This window comes from Carya illinoinensis, chromosome 2 (assembly GCF_018687715.1).
Source record: "Carya illinoinensis cultivar Pawnee chromosome 2, C.illinoinensisPawnee_v1, whole genome shotgun sequence".
NCBI classification, from domain to species: Eukaryota; Viridiplantae; Streptophyta; class Magnoliopsida; order Fagales; family Juglandaceae; genus Carya; species Carya illinoinensis.
Genome location: NC_056753.1, coordinates 27,832,243 through 27,851,684, shown reverse-complemented (window position 1 = coordinate 27,851,684; position 19,442 = coordinate 27,832,243). Strand labels below are relative to the sequence as shown.

Below are 19,442 nucleotides of genomic sequence, written 5' to 3'. Positions count from 1 at the left end.
TCTCATGAGTTGAAGGGAGACATGAGGGCCTCTTTCAGCTTTCATCTGTTTCCCGTACATTCTTGCTGGTTTCCATTCCATGTCTTGCAAAAAGACAGCAACTGGGCCTTAAGGGTTTCCCCCAATAGCTGTAAAGCTTTTATTTTGTTTCTATGGCTTCACTCCAATCCTAGAAAATCCTTACTTGAGTCTGAAATATTTCAGGCCGAGAAAGGAAAAGTGGGAGTCTAAAAGAGACGAGAGAAGTTGGAATATGTTGAAAGCTTTTAAAATCAGTCTTGCCACTTTGTGGCGTTGAGTGCACTCTGGTGGATAATCGAGCAGCTATCTAAATACTGAATAGTGCAATCGGATCAAAGATATGCCAGCCCCACCCCCCCCCCCAAAAAAAACACAAACTGTATGATGAGGTTCAGCGCATTGATTGTTGAGGCACCATGAGGCCTGGTTTCTGATTTTGGCACTATAAATAATTGTCTTTCTGCACTTTTGTGCAGATACTACGGCCACTAGCGTTACAATGTACTTGAGTGGCAAACCAGACAAGATTGCATTGGCCTATAACAGACTATTTGGTTCAGTTTCTTCTATTAGAAAGAGAGAATGTTTTGGTTCAGTCAGATCAGAGAACAGACTGCAAACCAGATTCCACTGGCCTATAGACTGAAATCTTCTCCTCAGTACCTAATAACTTCAAGAGAATGATTGCTCTCCCCCAAATGATCTTTGTAGGTTTTCAGACTCAACCCCATTGACGCAAGGAACAGCAGGAAAAATAGAATAAATGTTGTTTTACATTCAGAATTGGTCATTTCCTTGGGTAAAGGGCCTAAAAAATAAAATAGAAAACAGAAACCCCCCCGCGATGTCTGCGTATCATCACACCCTTAAGGAAGATCCACACATCAAAATCAGAATCACTCAAGTTCCAATGTTACACAGCTAGGCAGGAAAGTTCAAGGTCTTCCTATTATTTGGCCATAAAGGAAGAATAAAAACCAAAGTAGGAATAATCATTACGATGACGAGTCCTGCCAACCCCAATTGTATTATTTTTTCCTCGTAACTTCCTTTTATTTCATGGATAGCTTTAGCACAGCCATAGGACACACGGTTTCTTGGCCAGGCTACAACTCACTTAAAAGCTCAATAATTAGTACCGAGTTCATAATAATAATCATACAAAACTTCTAAGATCCATACTTCTTCTAAGCTCCGCCATTAGACCTACAGTCTTTGAGTACAAAGTAACCATGACATACATGGTGAGCAGAGTTATGATATAGCCTACTGCAAGAACTCCCTTGGATCGGTAACATAGCCTGTCAAAGCTGATGCTGCTGCAGTATACGGAGAAGCAAGATATATCTGGCCTTCTCTGTGTCCCATTCGACCTGGGAAGTTCCTGTTTGTTGTTGACACACAGACCTGCAAAGACCATCCCATACAGTAACATAAAATTCAAGGTAACCATTCTCATTGGCCTTAAACATAAGCAATCTAAGTAAAACATAATGGGGAGTCACAATAGAGATTGAAGACATCACAATGGCTAGCAATAACTCATGCTTGAAAAATCAAAGAGTAAGGGAAAGAGCAAATCCCCCTCTCAAGCCACGGGAGTAAAAAAAGCCCATCGGTGAACCATTCACCAATATAGAAAAGCAAACTGTTGAGATGCAAAATTCTACCCAATTCAGCCATTTCTCAACAAAACCACATCTTGTAAGTAGATAAAGTAAAAACTTCCAATTTACATGATCATAGACTTTTTCCATATCTAGTTTGCAAAGTAACCCCGGTTCTTGAGATTTAATTCGTCCATCCAACACTTCATTAGCAATTAAGACCGAATCCAGAATTTGTTTGCATTTGACAAATGCATTTTGCGGCTTTGAAATTAACTTTTCCATCCCCGTACTCAATTGGTTTGCTAGCACCTTGGATAGAATCTTGTTGACCCATTCACGAACCTAATGGGACGATAGTCTTGAATATCCACTGATCCCACCTTTTTGGGAATAAGAGCTAAAAAGGTAGCATTCAGACTTTTTTCAAAACTAGCATGATTATGGAATTCTTGAAATACCAGCATAAGGTCACCCCTTCACACTTCCCAACAGGTTTGGCAAAAGCCCATTGTGAAACCATTAGGGCCTGGGGCCTTGTCACTAGCCATACCTCGAACGACTTTTCAAACTTCTTCTTCAAAGGGCCTCTCGAGCCTCCCTACACTCTGTGAATCTAGTTCAGAAAAACTCAAACCACCTATTGTCGGTCTCCATGGTTGTTATTCGGCTAGGAGATGTTCATAATATTGTGCAATGTGATTCTTGATGGTTGACTGATCTGAAGAGACTGCTCCATCTATCCAACGACCATCTTACCCCAGCCCAAATAAAATCTTTGAAGTTAGGATCCCCCCCCCCCCCCAAAAACACACACAACATAACGTGATTCCCCAACAACTCTGGCTCCGGAAGAAATAAAATATCATTCACACCTAACCATGTCAGCCACAAAATACATACATACATATATATATAAATAAATATGTATATCCATTATGTAATAACCGCTAATGGTTGGCTCAAGTGGTAAGAGCCTTGGTCTTGAGAACAAGATATAAAATCCTCTTGAATACATTTTGCAGCCATTTAGTGATCCGATGTGCCATTTCATTGGCAGTTCTTTTTGTGTGTATTTTCCAAGCTAACTATTGATCCAAGTAGTCATCCCTGTCTCCTTCTATAATTAAGGAACAAATATTGCAAGAGCCCCTTAAAACAATTACCTCATCCAGATTTACCATTGAAGCTTCCAACACAGCAGTGAGAGCAGCCATAGCTTCACCAATAATAGGAGAACATGTTTGAGATTTGTTGCTCCATACGCCCTTTATATAGCCATTCCAGTCATGACAGACTGCTAATAGCAACATCAAAGTTAACTTCCCGCCATCATTGGATTAGAGAGTCCCAGGCAAGGCTCTGAATGCATCTCTTTCTAAGCCTTCAAGTATTTTGGGAATAGAATCATGATTTGTATATCCACTTCAAGGGGCTGCCTTTTTCCTCATTTGTGGATATTTTAATTCTCTCAAAGTCAGGATGTTCATTTTATCCAATTTGGAGGGTTTTGTTTGCATGAAGGAGAATCCTAACCCACTCCAAGATGGTAATATTATCAAATGCAAAGGTATCCGATGGGCGAAGGTGATGAGCTCCATAGCACATGTGCAACGGCAAATTCCAATACAGCCATGGTGGTTTTGAAAGTACATTGCACAAGGGGCATTGAATGCTTCATTTTCTGATATGAAGGTGCAACTATGGTGGAAATTCCAATACAGCCATGGTGGTTTTGAAAGTACATTGCACAAGGGGCATTGAATGCTTCATTTTCTGATATGAAGGTGCAACTATGGTGGTTTGCTGATACAGCCATGGTGGTTTGCTGAGGGAGATGCAGGTACAACTATGGAAGTTGCAGGGAGAGGTGTCTCAAATTCTGAAATGTGTTGGGTCTAATATGGAAAACGGCAAAACAGGGAGTTTTGGGGTCCCTGACGCTCAGAAGATGGGTCTTTCAGAAGTTTATGGGCAACGGGCTGGGCCAAGTAAGGCCCACTCGAAAATAGGTGAAGTGGAACCCAAGCGTTTCAATTTGGGTTGGAAGGAGCGGATTGGGCCTCATCCCATGGGACGAAAGTAGCCCGGAAGGAATGGAAAGAGCGCCCAGCCCGGCAAGAAAAAACCCAGAGCTAGGCGGGGCAGGGGCGATTTAGTCAAGTTATTCAACGGCAAGGCATCAGACAGGGTAGGACTTGCCGGCCGGTGAACAGATTGTGCCAGTGAAGGAGGTGGGGTTGTCGGAGGTGGGACAGTGCGTTACGGAGCAGATCTCTCGCACGCCTGGTACTCAGCTAGTCTCAGTGGGTTCAACCCCAGTTTCACCATCGGGGGGAGAACAGAACAGACCGATGGGTGGAGGGGAAGTGTCTGTTGCTCGAGCAAAACCTCCATTGAAGACAGATGATGTTTCTTTGTTGGAAGGTAGTGACGAGATGGAGGCAGATGACTCAAACAGTGACGATTTGTTCTTATCAGATGACGAAAATGCCCAGAGAATGATCAAGGTGATTAGTGAACCACTTGGGGAAGGTGGCCTCGTGCAAAGAGATTACTCAGATCAATCTGAAGTGGGTGAGCTTGTAACTCTGAATTTCATGTTTCCAGAGCCTTGTGTTTCAGACTGGGTGTTCAACATGGTGAAGGACATCCAGCATCTAGTGGGACTAAGGTGCGAGGGTTATGAGGAACAATTTATGGCACTACTTACTGTTGAGAAGGCTAGATTGGTCTATGAACTCGGACGGAAGCTCCAGTAGGGACAGGACTAAAGGGAAGGGGCTGGCCTTTTCTAAATGAAGCCCAAAATTGTATCATGGAATGTCCATGGGTTGAATGAGGTCAGTAAGCGTTCCCAAATAAGACACTTGCTACGTGAGTGGAAGGCAGATATAGTTTGCTTACAGGAGACAAAGTTGAAATTTATTAATAGGAAAATGGTGAAAAGTATTTGGATCTGTTCATATGTAGATTGGGTATATTTTGCAACTCAGGGGGCTTCAGGTGGTATTTTGGTATTGTGGGATAGACGGGTGGTGGAGAAAATTGAGGATTTTATAGGAGTGTAGTCAGTGGCTTGCTCCTTTAAAAGCGTGGCAGATGATTTTATGTGGGCTTTCACGGGTGTATATAGCCCCAACGTAGACAATGAGAGAAGATTATTGTGGGATGAATTGGTAGGTTTACATAGTGGGATCTACCTTGATGCATTGGTGGAGATTTTAACGTTACAAGATTCCCAACTGAGTGCTTTGGAAATAGGAGAACAAGGCCAGCTATGTCACAATTTTCAGAGTGCATTTTTTATTTGAATCTAGTGGATTTACCATTAGCAAGGGTGTTTGTACGTGGTCTAATAACCAAACGTGGTCTCGGCTAGATAGATTCTTAATTTCTCCGGAGTGGGAATGCCATTTTTCGGATGTGTGCAAAAACGATTGACTCGTTTGTGTTCGAACCATTGGCCAATTATGTTGGATTGTGGAGGGCTCGAAAGGCGGCGTAGGCATTTCAAATTTGAAAACATGTGGTTGAAAGTGGAAGGATTTGAGGATAGAGTTAGGCAATGGTGGGACTCATATTAGATACAAGGAACTCCTAGTTTTATCTTTGCAAGCAGATTGAAGGCTTTAAAATTAGATTTAAAGCTTTGGAATATGCAGTCTTTTGGTGACATAATGGAACGAAAGAAAAGCAAGGTAATGGAGATTCAAGGGTTCGAAAGGACACAAGAAACTCGGACGTTAACTTAGGAAGAGATAGCCCTAAAAACAGTGCTGGAAGCAGACCTAGAAAGAATTGTTCTTTTAGAAGAGATTTCATGGTGTCAAAAGTCGGGCACTATGGTTGAAGGAAGGAGATCGAAGCACTACGTTCTTCCACAGAGTAGCTAACTCACACAGGAGATTCAATAACATAGAGATGCTAAAAATTGAGGGTGTGGAGTGTAGGGAAGAGCAAGTGATAAACAATCATATCATAGACTTTTTTGAGCATTTACTTTCTGAGCAGGAGAGCTGGAGGCATAAACTTGAAGGGCTTGGTTTTGATTCCATTGAGCCTAGTGATGTATGTAGAATGGAGAGGCATTTTGAGGAAATGGAGGTTTATGATGTTGTGAGGAAAATAGCTAAAGACAAGGCCCCGGGTCCAGATGGTTTTTCGATGGGTTTCTTCCAAACTTGTTGGATTGTTGTAAAAGATGATCTTATGAAGGTGTTACAGGAATTCTACTTGGCGGGAAAGTTTGAAAAAAACCTTAATGCTACTTTTCTTGCACTAATACCGAAGAAGGTAGGGGCTGAGAAGATTAAGGAATTTCAGCCTATTAGCTTGGTTAATGGGGTATACAAGATTATTTACAAGGTGTTAACGAACCGCTTGAGTGAGGTAGTGGAAAAGATAATTTCAAAACCACAAAATGCATTCGTAAAGGATAAACAGATTCTAGATGCGGTTCTTATCGCAACCAAATGCATAGATAGTCGTCTGAAAACTAGTGAGGCTGGGATTATTTGCAAGTTAAACATGGAGAAAGCATATGACCATATTAACTGGGACTTTCTTCTTGACCTTATGGGGAAATGTGGTTTTGGAGAGAGATATTGCTCATGGATTCGATGGTACATAACAACGGTGAAATTTTCCGCTTTGAGAAACGGAAGCCCTACTGGTTTTTTTCATAGCACACGAGGCCTAAGGCAAGGAGACCCACTGTCCCCACTACATTTTGTTATTGTGATGGAGGCATTGAGCAGAATGTCTGCAGCACTGGTTGAGAATGGTTTGGTGACTGGTTTTGCGATGATAGGGGACTTGTTAACATTTCTCATTTATTATTTGCAAATGATACTATTTTCTTCTGTGAAGCAGATCATAACTAGGTCCGAGTTTTGAAGGTCCTCCTCCTTTGTTTCGAAGCAACATCGGGTTTGAAAATAAACTAGGAAAAATCAGAGATGGTGCCTATTGGAGGTGTTCAGCCCATCATTCAGTTGGCTAGTATTTTGGCGTGTGAGATTGCATCACTACCGATGACTTACCTTGGTCTTCCACTGGGAGCTGCCTCGAGAGCAGCTCCAATTTGGGATTCGGTTATAGAGAAAGTGGAGCGTCGTCCAATAGGATTGAAGAAAATGTACCTGTCAAAAGGTGGTAGGATTACCCTAATTAAGAGTTCTCTTTCTAATTTACCTACCTATTTTTTGTCCTTATTTTCTATACCAACAAAGGTGGCGCTTTGTCTGGAGAAACTTCAAATGGGGAGGAATTCAAGTTTCATCTTGTTAGGTGGGAGAAGGTTTGTAGCCCTCTCTCGTGTGGCAGCTTGGGCATTAGAAATATGAGATCTTTTAATCGGGCGCTACTTGGCAAATAGTTGTGAAGGTATCACAAGGAACCTGAAGCCCTGTGGAAGATGGTGAATGAGAGCAAATATGGAGGTCTTTGGGGGGATTGGTTCAAAAAAGAAGTGAGAGGGGCATATGGTGTGGGGTTGTGGAAAAATATAAGACGTGGGTGGGAGGTCTTCTCTCGCCACGCTAGACTTTGTCTAGAAAAGGGAACCCGAATTAACTTTTGGCATGACAATTGGTGTAATAACGTAGCTCTAAAGGATTCCTTTCCTTCACTGTTCCGGTTTGCAAGTGACATTGATGTTTTAGTGGCACAAGTATTGGTGAGATTGGGAGAGCAAATCCAGTGGAATGTCAATTTCACTAGGGCTGCACAAGATTGGGAGATGAGCAGCTTTGAAACTTTTTTCAGCCTTTTGTATTCCAGTACACCAAGTAACTCACAAGATAGGTTGTGGTGGATATCTGCAAGCAAAGGTAATTTATCGGTTCTCTCTTTTTATAAGTCCTTAACTCAAGATTCACATACCCACTTTCCTTAGAAAGAGCCGTGGAGACATAAGGCACCATCAAAAGCAGCGTTTTTTGTGTGGACTGCATCCTTGGGTAAGATCCTCACAACTGATAATTTGAGGAAACGTAGGTTGATTATCGCAGATTGATGTTGCATGTATCGGAAGGGGAGTGAATCTGTGGACCATCTATTACTACATTGCGAGATAGCGAGAGGATAGTGGAATGAAGTTCTTGGTAGAGTTGATTTGGTTTGGGTTATGCCTGAGACTGTGGTAGTAGTTTTGGCTAGCTGGACAGAGTTGAGAGGTATCCAACAAATTAAAGCAGTGTGGCGGATGATTCTTATATGCATCATGTGGTGTTTGTGGCAAGAGCGTAATGACCGGACGTTTGAGGACAGAGAGATCGATGAAGGAATTGAAAGCTTACTTTATTAGAACTCTTTGTACTTGGGCCATTGCGGTGAACTTTAATGGCGTAGATTTTCTTGTATCTATTGCTCCTACTTAGCTAGGACAACTATAAAATACTGAATCAGGTTTTGCCTATACTTTGATTAATATATTATATTTACTTATAAAAAAAAAAAAAAAACTTACCCCATTCATTTGAGCAGGGAGAATACTGTTAGCTATCTTCCACAGCTGTAGCTTCAGTCTAGCCTGTAATCGGGCTTTCCACAACTGTTCCCAATCATGCATTTTTGTAAAGGATTAGCTAGATCCCATCTCCTTTCATCTCCAAGTGCAAAGGCCAAGCTGACTGAAAATTGACCATCATCCTCGTGTCCAAAACAGTTTTTATTTATTTATTTATTTATTTTATAGGTAAAAGAGATTTTATTGATCCACGTAAATAGGGAAAGCCCAAGTACACATGGAGTATGCAAGAAACATGTCCAAAACAGTTTATCATGATCTTCTGGATATCAAGGATTGCTTCAGCCCTCTCAGCTTGAAAAGCTCGACATAAATAATCTACTTTCTAGGATCTTTAGGATTGATTGATGAAAGCCTCCACAAGCACTCCTTCAGCCTCATTGATGCATCTTTCATCCAAACTTTGGGGATAAATCCTGATAAACAGGGAACCCTTAAGCAATCTGCAGTAATCGATTCTTTGATATTAACAATCTCCTTCAAGCTCCATGAATACATTGCCTTTGCTTTTGGCCATACAAAAATTTTTTTTTGATGAATAACTTTTGGCCATACAAAAATTACCATTTGGTAGGTAGTTCCCTCTCAATTATTTTACCCACAAGCTCTCCTAGTTTAAAACCATTGCCCGTCCTAGTTTTTCCACGAGTGCCTTTTTCAATTCTTGCATCTTCTTCATAATCCCATAGACAAATGGCATCCCATGCTTTGCATAAAATTTTGTCGTTTGTGGGCAGGAAAACCCACCAGAAGTCCTTTAGTTTGCAATCAATAGATTTGCAAAGAGACTTTAGCAAGAGGAAGTTAGACATGGTGTAGGTAGGAATTATCACCACCATTGCTTTAAAAATGTGGTTCAGCTTAGACTTGTAACAGGATACTGGTGGATGGCAAAGTATGGAGGATTAACAGAACACGGTAATGTACATTGGAACTTAGCATTGCATGACTCCACAAATCATTTAAATGACACACAAAACATCCCAGGAAAGGGTGGGCTGATTTTTCTCATACCTTAAAAATGATATGCTGATGTAGTTATTCAGTATTACCATCCAATTACTCTTATGCTGATATGGTTTTCTTGATAGATATAAGTTTCATCCAAACAAGTACTACTTTTTTAGCCAACAATTACTCTTGATCTAGTATAAAGAATAATCCACTACTGGGATCCACAAAGGGTCAGAGATCAGTCCAATTTGTTTGCACATTTTGACGTGAAATGCAATCATCTATGAACTCCAGCACAGGAAGATCAGGCGTAATTATATCACAATATTGGTAAACAGCATAAAACTGTAACACTGGAGTCTTGACAAGATTATTATCCCACTGTCATCGTGCCAGGAATAATTTGAAACTCTCAGGGCATACAAGTGGACTACATTCAGAATCTCATCCCAGATTGGCTCAGGAATTTCTTTGGAAAAATGTGGAGGCATCAACCACTAGGACGGAACCATAGGCAAGTTGTTTATTTCAATTCAATTATGCTATGAATTTTTCCAAAAGATACCAGCTGGAAATAAGGATCTCCATTCAGGAAGTAAATGAATAAAGAGTTAGTTAACACTTCCGAAAGAGCTAGCAAAGGATACAAATAACTCACCATTGGTTCATTCATGCGTGCATAGGTGTCTTTAGGGCCACCCAAGCAAGCACCACAACTGGGACTTGCAGGTGTGTCACATCCAGCTTCTTCAAATATCTGGGAGCAAGTCTTGCCGCCAGATCCTGGTACTTGGAGACCATATAAATCCATCCAAACCTACAAATTTTATCATATAGTTGCTTAAAAGTTTACTTATCTACAAATTATTCAAATGATTGCTTTCTATCCACCCATATTGAGCTTTATAATTACAAACCTTTTGGGTTGCAGGGACAAGGAATGTTGGAACTTTGACCTTTTTGCCCTGCAGAATAAGTGATTGCATCTCTTTAGCTTACTCCCCAAAAAGAAGAAAGAAGAGGAAGGGGGGGGGGGGTTAATAACATTAGCAATCCACAAGAATGGCATTGGGTAAACCAGTTAAACAAAAGATATTAAGAAGCTCCAAAAAGGAGCATAGTTACTAAAAAACATTACAATGAAGTCTCAATAACTCCTAAAAAAGCATAAAGTTTGCTGTCCTATTATTGATGGACGTTTGGGGATTCGTAATTTGTGTAGTTTTAATAAGGCATTGTTGGGGAAGTGGTTGTGGAGATTTCATATGGAAGAGGGAGTGTTGTGGGGGGTGATTGTATGGAAGTATGGTAGTGATAGGGGGGGGTTGGTGCACTAAGGAGAGTAGGGGGTCATATGGTGTAAGTTTATGGAAATTTATTAGAAAAGGATGGGATAATTTTGTAAAACAGGTCAGTTTTGTGGTAGGTGATGGGTCAAGAGTTCGATTCTGGTTTGATGTTTGGTGTGGTGATACTGCACCATTTAAAGCTTTTCCGGCAGTTTTTAGATTGGCTGTTAAGAAGCAGGCCTTAATTTCTGAGTTGTTGACTTACTATAACGAAGAGATGCATTGGGATGTCAGTTTTTACAGATCTGTTCAGGATTGGGAAATTGAGGAGGTTGCTGATTTTTTCAGGGGCATTAGACGACATGTGAGGAATCAAATGTACTGGAGACACACAATGTCTAAAAAGTTTACTGTTAGATCTTATTATAAGTCGTATGATCAGCATAACATCTATTTTCCTTGGAATAGTATTTGGGGAACATTCAGACAATTGACAATTTGAGAAAGCGTGGCATGATTGTTGTGGAAGGTGCTTTTTGTGTAAGAAAGCTGCAGAATCTGTGGACCATCTTCTTATTCATTGTGATGTGGCTAAAGGGTTATGGGATGGTGTGCTTAGTAGATCCGAACTGTCCTGGGTTATGCCCAATTCAGTAGTAGAAGCACTTGCATGTTGGCCTAGACCTTTTTCCTTGCTCTCAAGTGGCAGCTGCATGGAAGATGATTCCGTTGTATATTATATGGTGCATTTGGTTTGAAAGGAATGAGAGGTGTTTTAATAATAGGGAACGCAATGTAGATGAAATCTGGGAATTCTTTATATGTTCTTTGTTTAGTTGGTTTTCAGCCATTGTACTTAATGGTGGGGCAGTACGAGTTGCTGTCCTTGATGTTCTAGTTATAGAATGTTTTTAGGTGTTTCTTGTTAGGTGGATTTTTCCCCAGGGCCTCAGGCCCAAACCAGGTGTAAGAGGGAATTTTCCTAAACCCTAGAGGGCCAGCTCTCGAAGGCCTGCACACGCCAAGCCATTGGGCAACCCAGTCGGGGGTTCCTGACCTGTATAAGCAGGGCTCGAGGTCCCAAGTCGGGAATGGGTCGCTACCTCGGGCACGGTAGGCTATCCCGACGAAGCAAGAAGGGAACACGCCATCTCGACGGGACTGAACTCTAAAGCAATATCAAAAGATCACACCGCATTAATTACCTCACTTAGGGGGCCACACCACATTAAATAAAGCCTAGTGGAAGGGGCTCCAAAAGGACACCCCTCCGCCCAGCTGCAAAGCATGGGCCCCTAACTTAAACACAGGTATAAAAACGACTCTCACACACCACGATGGGGGTGGAACTCTCTAAACTTTGCTTGCTACAACTACCCTTGAACTTTATACCTTAAGCAATACTGACTTAGGCATCGGAGGCTCCCCCCTGGCTGCCACCTCGGCCGCCGGCTTCTAGAGTTACCTTTTGTGTTTGCCGGCTCAAGATTGAATACCTGAGTTGCTGAGGGCCCGGCCCAAAAGTGTACGAAACACGACATCAACATTTCTTTTGTATACTTCTTGTATACATGGGCTTCGCCTATCGCATTTGATGAATAAAATTTTTACTTATCAAAAAAAAAAAAAAAAAACGTAAAGTGCAATATATACCTTAATCTTAATTTGATTCTTCATTTAAGTAAAAAAAGCTCATATGTCAAATATAAGAACAAAAAATATGCAAAAAAGGCATAATGTAGCACAAAAGTTATTAAGATACATGCTTCATCAACAAAACACGTCCCTGATGCTTATGAATTATATGAAACTACTCATATAAGGCAGATTAGTAGTGGTTTTTCTCATGATTCTAAACAAATGGATAAAGATAAAGCAAATTAGGGACCAGAACCAAACTCTCCAATACTCAAGTTAAGATTAAATTTTTAAACAAAATATATCTTTCTTTCTTTTTTATTGGAACCGAGTGTCTAGGAACAACGTCCAGACTAATCCCAGGGGTGCATAGGCCTTCAGTAAGAAGTTTCTCGCAAGTGCATCTCTAGTAATTCAAGGCAAAAATCCCCTAACCAGATGGTCCATAGAGATTGTTTGCACCCAAGGGGATTTGAACCTTAGACCTAGGGGGAGCATACCCCCAAGCCCAAGGCCTTTACCACTTGAGCCAACCCCTAGGGGTTAACAAAATATATCTAAAAATAACACCATATTTACATTTTAACCAAGCCATTATATAAGTAGCAAAAAAGTGCCCAGTGGTCTTATATATGATAAAGACATAAAGCTTCTTACTGAAGCTAGGAAAACTTTGGCTGCAGCCATAAAATCCTCTGTCTTCCCTCCCGTACAAGATCCGATGTACACTCTGTCAATTTTCACATCTTTGCATTCTCTTGCTAAAGCCCGATTATCTGGAGAATGTGGCTGTAGAAAAATATTGACATCATTACTCATAAAAAGAGTCAAAGTAAGCAATCCCTCTAGAACTATAACAGAAGACCCATTTTTAGTAGATCAATCATGCGATCCACCACCTACATGGTTTCCTAGTTTTGATCGTATTAGGAAAAGTAAAGATAAAACAAAAGAAAATTGAGCAAATCTTCTCTTTGACAGCTATCAAAATCACGCACCTTTGCTACCAGGGGTTCCAGTTTTGAGACATCAAATCTGTACTCGGAAAGAAATCTAAAAGCCAAGATCAAACTCATCAATATAAATGAAATCCAAAAGTGAAACAAAAGAAAAATAATTAGTCAAAAAGTAATCAAGTTAATTCAGTATGTCATCAAAAAACATAAATGTGCCAAGGTAGGAAAGGTCACCCAAACACCATTCAGAGCTAACATCAACAGATTTAACTACTAGGTACTTGATGCACAGACACCCTCTCCTCTCTTCCAAAAATAGTTATAGTTTTTTCCTCATACGTCCATGTAAAGTTCTAATCATATAGACATTACAGTTAGGAAAAACTACCTTGCTTGTTCATCACTATAAACTGGTTCATAGGCCACAGAAGTCTTATCCTGTGCAAAACAAAATATAATATTATAAGCAAATGTTTGATATGATACATGTAGACTTCATAGGAGAACATCTTCTGTCCAAAACAAAGCAGTTTTTAGGCAATAAGTTTTTCTTCAAGGTGACAACCCAACCCCATTACAACAAATATGGATTTCAAACCCAGGATTGTGGTATACTATCATCAGGTTTTAGTATTAAAACTAGGAATAAGTTAAAGTTCTACTACATACAGTCATTTTTATGTATTCCTTGCACACTCTACTGATGTAATTGGCCAAAGCAAGTAGTTTATATTGATAAAAAGTGACACGGCCAATCACATTAGTAGAGTACACAAAAGTGACTATGCATAGAGTTTTTGATAAGTTAAATATATCTATATCATGATATATAGCTAAAAGCCTAAAATGGAGTGGCATGGTCTCAAAAAGATTAGCATGTTTGCATAAACACACATCTAAGTGCATGGACAAACACATAGGGGATTATCAAACCAAATGCATTTAATGAACTATTGCAACAACCTCAAGGTACTTATATGTGGTGCTATCAGCAGGGACAACACCATTCTTTCCCCCAGCTTCAACAACCATGTTGCATAATGTCATCCTTTCTTCCATCTATACAGAGAATTAGAGAAGTAAAATTCATGATCCACTTAAAAAATAAAAAAATACTAAAAAATATGTGTGAATAACATTAGCAGCAGATTTGTGTGGACCAGAGACTCGGAGAATATCTTTTAAAAATTTACTTACAGTTACCTATAAAAAGAAACATTTACTTACAGTTAAACTTTCAACAGTTGAGCCCACAAACTCCATAGATTTATATGTTGCGCCAGATACAGATATTTCACCAATAATCTGAAAGGTGAAAATTGTTCAGGAAAACAACAAAACAGATAAGGGGAGTACATTTATATAGAAGATCCAGTTAATGCATATTGGCTAGTGCAATCAGGAAATTTTATTAAAGGTAATAGGCATCGCCCAAGAACCTATTTTAACTTACTTGTAAAATCAAATCTTTTGCAAGCAAATAATCCGGCATTTCGCCATCCATCACAAATCTCAGAGTTGGGGGAACCTGTGAATTATATATAGATGAAAACTCGATATGGGAATACTACAAATACATTTCTACATAAGACAGGAAAACCTTTGTCAATTTATAAGATAGAGCATATGTACAGGTTGCAGAAAATTGGAACATGCACATAGCTTGAAGGAAGTTGAAAGACATAATTTTTCCATACTCTGGTTTCTAGTTCTCTTATATGTAAACAGTAGCAAGTTTTAAGACTTGAGGATCTACTAGTTTTCTAAAATTTAACAGAATGCATATAATCATGGTCATGCTTATCCATGGAAATACTAAAAAGAGCAAATAAATTGTATTTTAATCATCTTTCTTGGCTTTTCAATAATAATTCAAACTACAAAGATGTTAAGAGCGTCTAACACAAGAATGCATGGCTCTAATAAAATAAGACATCTGAACTTACCAAAAAGGATAAACATGATACATCCCAAAGTCAAATAAATAATTTGTATGGGTATATATTCACACACTAGATGGCAGTATCTTAACTACCTTCCAATCAGTGAAGGATATCTAAGTTCTTACAGCTGCTGGAAGTCCTAGAATTGAGAATTACGATCATATTTTGGAAACCTTAAATATGAAATTAGTTTTCCGAGCAAAAATTAAGTTGTTAAAGTGAGGAAGTCCATGTTGACGCCAAAATTAAGCATATATAGACCTTGAGGAGGAGTTTCCCAGCGCCCAACACAAAACCTGCATCAGTGTTGCCAATTCCAGTGGCAAATTGGCCAAATGCTCCAGCTGTACAAGTGTGAGAGTCTGTACCCAGCAGGACCTGAATGCAATGAATAGGGTTTAACAACATTGGAACTTTAAGGCACAAAAGTGACATGAATTATTGACTTTGCAATGTTTTTGATAAAAGAACTTACCTCTCCAGGCCTACAGTGACCTTCTTGTGCAAGAGCAATATGGCATACACCTTTGTAATCTGGGTTAGCCTGAAAAGGTAGGAAGGAAAATTTAGATATAACCTCTTAAGAATAATGGATTAGCAAAATGGAAAGAGAGCAAATGAGAGAGTAGAGCCATACCTTAAAATTACCAAGATCTTTAATATCATAAAAGTACTTGATGTTTTGCTCCATGCAGAAATCCCTTAGTATATCCACATTACGGTTTGCACGTTCATCACTCGTGAATATGTAATGGTCTGGTATTATTACAATCTTCTCCCGATCCCAAACCTCAATTCCAAAATAACAGTCAATCTCAGACAGTTATTACATTATTTAAAATAGTGCTGTAACGCCCCAATGGAAGGCCCAAACTACATGGCCTATACTATAAAAGGATTAGTCAATAATACAACTGGAGCCCCATTGGAACCTTATAAAGAGCAAGAACTTCTTCTTCTCAAGCAATGTGGGATCCCATACACCACATACCATCAATCTTATCACATGGGGGGTATCACAATCTACCCCCCTTAAATTCCTGACGTCCTCGTCAGGTCTGTCTGTTGTAGGTGGCACGGCTCAAATCCAACATTTCTGGTTGGGATTGGCTCTAATACCATTTGTAACGCCCCAATGAAAGGCCCAAACTATATGGCCTATACTTCAAAAGTACTAGTCAATGATACAATTGGAGCTCCATTGGAACCTTATAAAAAGCAAAAACTTCTCATTCCCAAACAATGTGGAATCTCATACACCACCTACCCTCAATCTTATCATATAGGAGTATCAAAAGTGCTAACACACACAGTTCACCTAACAGTCACTCATGAGTATGGCATACACCTTCATCAAAATGATGAAGACTGTGCAGCAGAAAAAAATAAATAAATAAAGCATATCTCACAAGTATGTACATTTCTTGCTCATTTGAATATTGATACCATCAAAATTCACATGCTCATGTGAACATTGACATGATCAGACTAATGTAAACTTAACGCTCAAGTGAACATTAATACGATCAAAATTCTCACACTCATGTTTTTTTTTTTATTGGCACCAGATGTCCAGGAACAGCATCCTGACAAATCCCGGGGGTGCATAGGCCCTCGGAAAAGAGTTTTCCGCAAGTGCACCTTAGGTAATTCAATGAGAAAATCCCCAAGTCCGATGGCCTCTAGATATTGTTTGCACCCAATGGAATTTGAACCTTAGACCTGGGTATACCACCAAGCCCAAGGCTTTTACCACTTGAGCCAACCCTTAGGGGCTTCACACGCTCATGTTGACGTGATTAGACTATCAGGTATGTTTTTTTTTTATAGTTAAAAAAAATTTATTGATCCACGTAAAAAGGTAAGGCCCTAGTACACAGGAAGTATACAAAGAAAAGCCTAGTTACAAACTAAGTGCTATTGATAGTAGCATAAAAGTCATTGAGCTATTGATAGTAGCATAAAAGTCATTGAGACTTGTTCCGTTTAGTACAATAGAAGAAGCCCAAAGTAGTAAAGTATGAAAGAAAAAAGCCCTGAAACCCTCTGGAGAGCGTTCCTTGTTCTCAAAGCATCGTCCATTTCTTTCGGTCCATGTGCACCGCATTAAACATAGAGGTACCATCTTCCATACAGCTGCGATCTAGCGGTTGCCCCTTATCCCTCGCCAACAAGATAGTAGATCGATCACTCTCCTAGGCATAGCCCATGCGATACCAAGCCTCAAGAAAATTTCATCCCACAATACCTTGACTACTTCGCAATGGAGAAGAAGTTGGTCCACAGATTCACTATTGTGTTTGCACAAGTAACACCAATCCATAATGTGTAGTCCCCATTTTCTTAAGTTGTCTATGGTCAGTATTTTACCATGAGAAGCTAGCCAGCCAAAGAAAGCAACCTTGGGAGGGGCGTTGCTCCTCCAAATGCTCTTCCAAGGAAAAGCATTAAGGAAGCGAGTCGACAAGGCCTTGTAGTATGAACAAACTGAAAATTTCTTGTTACCAATGTCTTTCCAGCATAATCTGTCCTCCCCTCCTGTCCTTTGTTTCAGCACATATAACATTCTATAAAATTCAATGATGTCTCCCATCTCCCAATCTTGGACGGCTCTAATGAACCTCACAGACCATTGAATGGCATCTGTAGTACTGCACATATTATCAACCACTAAGGAGCCCGGATCAGACGCAATCCTATAAAGAGAAGGAAATATGTTTTTCAGGGCGACGTCCCCACACCAATTGTCGTGCCAAAACCTGATTCGCGTGCCCCTTACTTTCAGGTATGGTTGATTTGTGTCAATTATCTATTTGGACTTTTGCAATCACTCTGTGTTGATTCAGTGTTAAAAATAACAACAGCTTATGTGAAAATCGACATGATCAGACTATTGTAAACTTAACGCTCCAGTGAACATTAATATGATCAAAATTCTCACGCTTATGTTGACGTGATCAGACTATCAGGTATGGTTGATTCGCGTCCGTTATCTATTTGGACTTTTTTGCAATCACTCTGTCTTGATTCAGTGTTAAAATAACAACAGCTTAATGACCATCAACACGAGACCCTATTGTTTTATGTGGAACTTTAAATTTCAATGAAGATATGCAAATTCTGCCCACAGATTTTCATCACATGACCGCATCAGTTTTCCGCCACTAGACATTCAAACCACTTCCAATAAAGTTAAGATATTAGCTTTAGAATGAGGAATCATTAAATCTTATTGAAGCCAAAAGAAAAAAGTCATAAAAGAGTCACATTTAAATGCAACAGACTATCCGATACCTTGGCATTCTCTCCAAATTCTTTCTTGAAGATTCCAATTGAACCAGGGCCGCAAACATCATGGGTCATCAGAACATCAATGTTAACCCAAACATTCTCACCAGGGATCAACTGGGTTTTCTCAGAAGCCCTAGCCAGTATCTTCTCGGTCATCGTCATCCCAGTCTTCACCTGTAATTAACCAAAATCCCGCCATTAAATTCACAAAACAATCAAACCCATTAACCCAAAACAAAAACCTGATCAGGAAAAATGATAGGAACCCAACCGAGCCAGTGGTCGAAGGCTTGCGTTCCGACTGCTGCGGTGCCATGACCGAACAAATTTTCTTGAAAATCGTTCTCCGGCATTTCACAATGGAAAACCCTGACCGTGTCGAAAAAGCAGAGAACCCCAAATCTTTCTGCTGATAAGAAAAAAGGATCAAAACAGGAACGAAATACTAGACATGGGCTATTAGATTATTGTCAGAAAAAAAAGTGGAGAAAATAGTAACAGAGAGGAATCGTGGGGCAATGGGAAATGGGGAAATGTATTGACCTTGTTGAGTATGAAAGATGTGGGAGTTACAGCAATGGTAGAGGAAGCCATGGGTGGAAGCCCTGAGAAAATGTAGAGTGGTAAGCGGCGGCCGAACACTTTGATGGGGATCTTCACTTTCGAATTGAGGTGGCTGTTTGTGCAGGGAGGCCCAATGGGATGGCTACCCTTCAAGACATCGATCACACAACGTGTTTCAACCACACGTCACTTAAAAGAGATTTTTTTAGAATTTCTTTCTTTTACTTTTAACGTTGCTACGTTTGGGCGTTAATATATAAATAATAATAATAAATAGTAAATAAATAATAATAAAATAGTTTGAGATCATCTCACAACACCTCATTAACCAAACCTCTTTTTCCCTCTCTTAAAACATTGTTGGTTGATTACCATCTATTTCTTGTGATAATAATAAACATATCTCATGAAATATGTATTTTTACTTTACAATCTTGAAAATATATATTTAAATTTTAGAAAACTTATTTAGAAATGTTTTTTAATAAACCCAACATTCAGCGTTTTGCATCAACAATAATAAAATATGATTGATATTTTAATTTTTTTTTTTAATTATAATAGGTCTCACTTCAAATAGTGTGCTAATACAACTCTTTTGTAATAGAACTTTCAAAAAAAAATTTAATATAATCTAAAAATATATT

At 39.5% G+C, this 19,442-nt stretch overlaps 1 protein-coding gene across 4 annotated transcripts; it reads right to left on the bottom strand.

Moving 5' to 3' along the window:
* Nucleotides 1–1,016: 1,016 nt before the first annotated feature.
* On the bottom strand, nucleotides 1,017–18,966 carry LOC122300630 (3-isopropylmalate dehydratase large subunit, chloroplastic-like). 4 transcript variants are annotated; one of them, XM_043111428.1, is made up of 15 exons: nucleotides 18,775–18,966; nucleotides 18,503–18,640; nucleotides 18,235–18,405; nucleotides 15,578–15,730; nucleotides 15,416–15,484; nucleotides 15,202–15,318; nucleotides 14,451–14,525; nucleotides 14,225–14,302; nucleotides 13,961–14,056; nucleotides 13,386–13,435; nucleotides 13,040–13,094; nucleotides 12,699–12,830; nucleotides 10,032–10,079; nucleotides 9,773–9,931; nucleotides 1,017–1,428 (listed from the first exon to the last, which is right to left on the bottom strand). In XM_043111428.1, the coding sequence occupies exons 1-15, from the start codon at nucleotides 18,823–18,825 to the stop codon at nucleotides 1,288–1,290; spliced, it is 1,533 nt and encodes a 510-aa protein (XP_042967362.1). In that variant the 5' UTR covers nucleotides 18,826–18,966; the 3' UTR covers nucleotides 1,017–1,287. The 4 variants fall into 4 exon arrangements, with proteins under 4 accessions (XP_042967362.1, XP_042967363.1, XP_042967365.1 ...); XM_043111429.1 differs by having other exon boundaries at nucleotides 18,503–18,637; nucleotides 18,775–18,965; XM_043111431.1 differs by having other exon boundaries at nucleotides 18,503–18,637; nucleotides 18,805–18,962.
* Nucleotides 18,967–19,442: the final 476 nt, after the last annotated feature.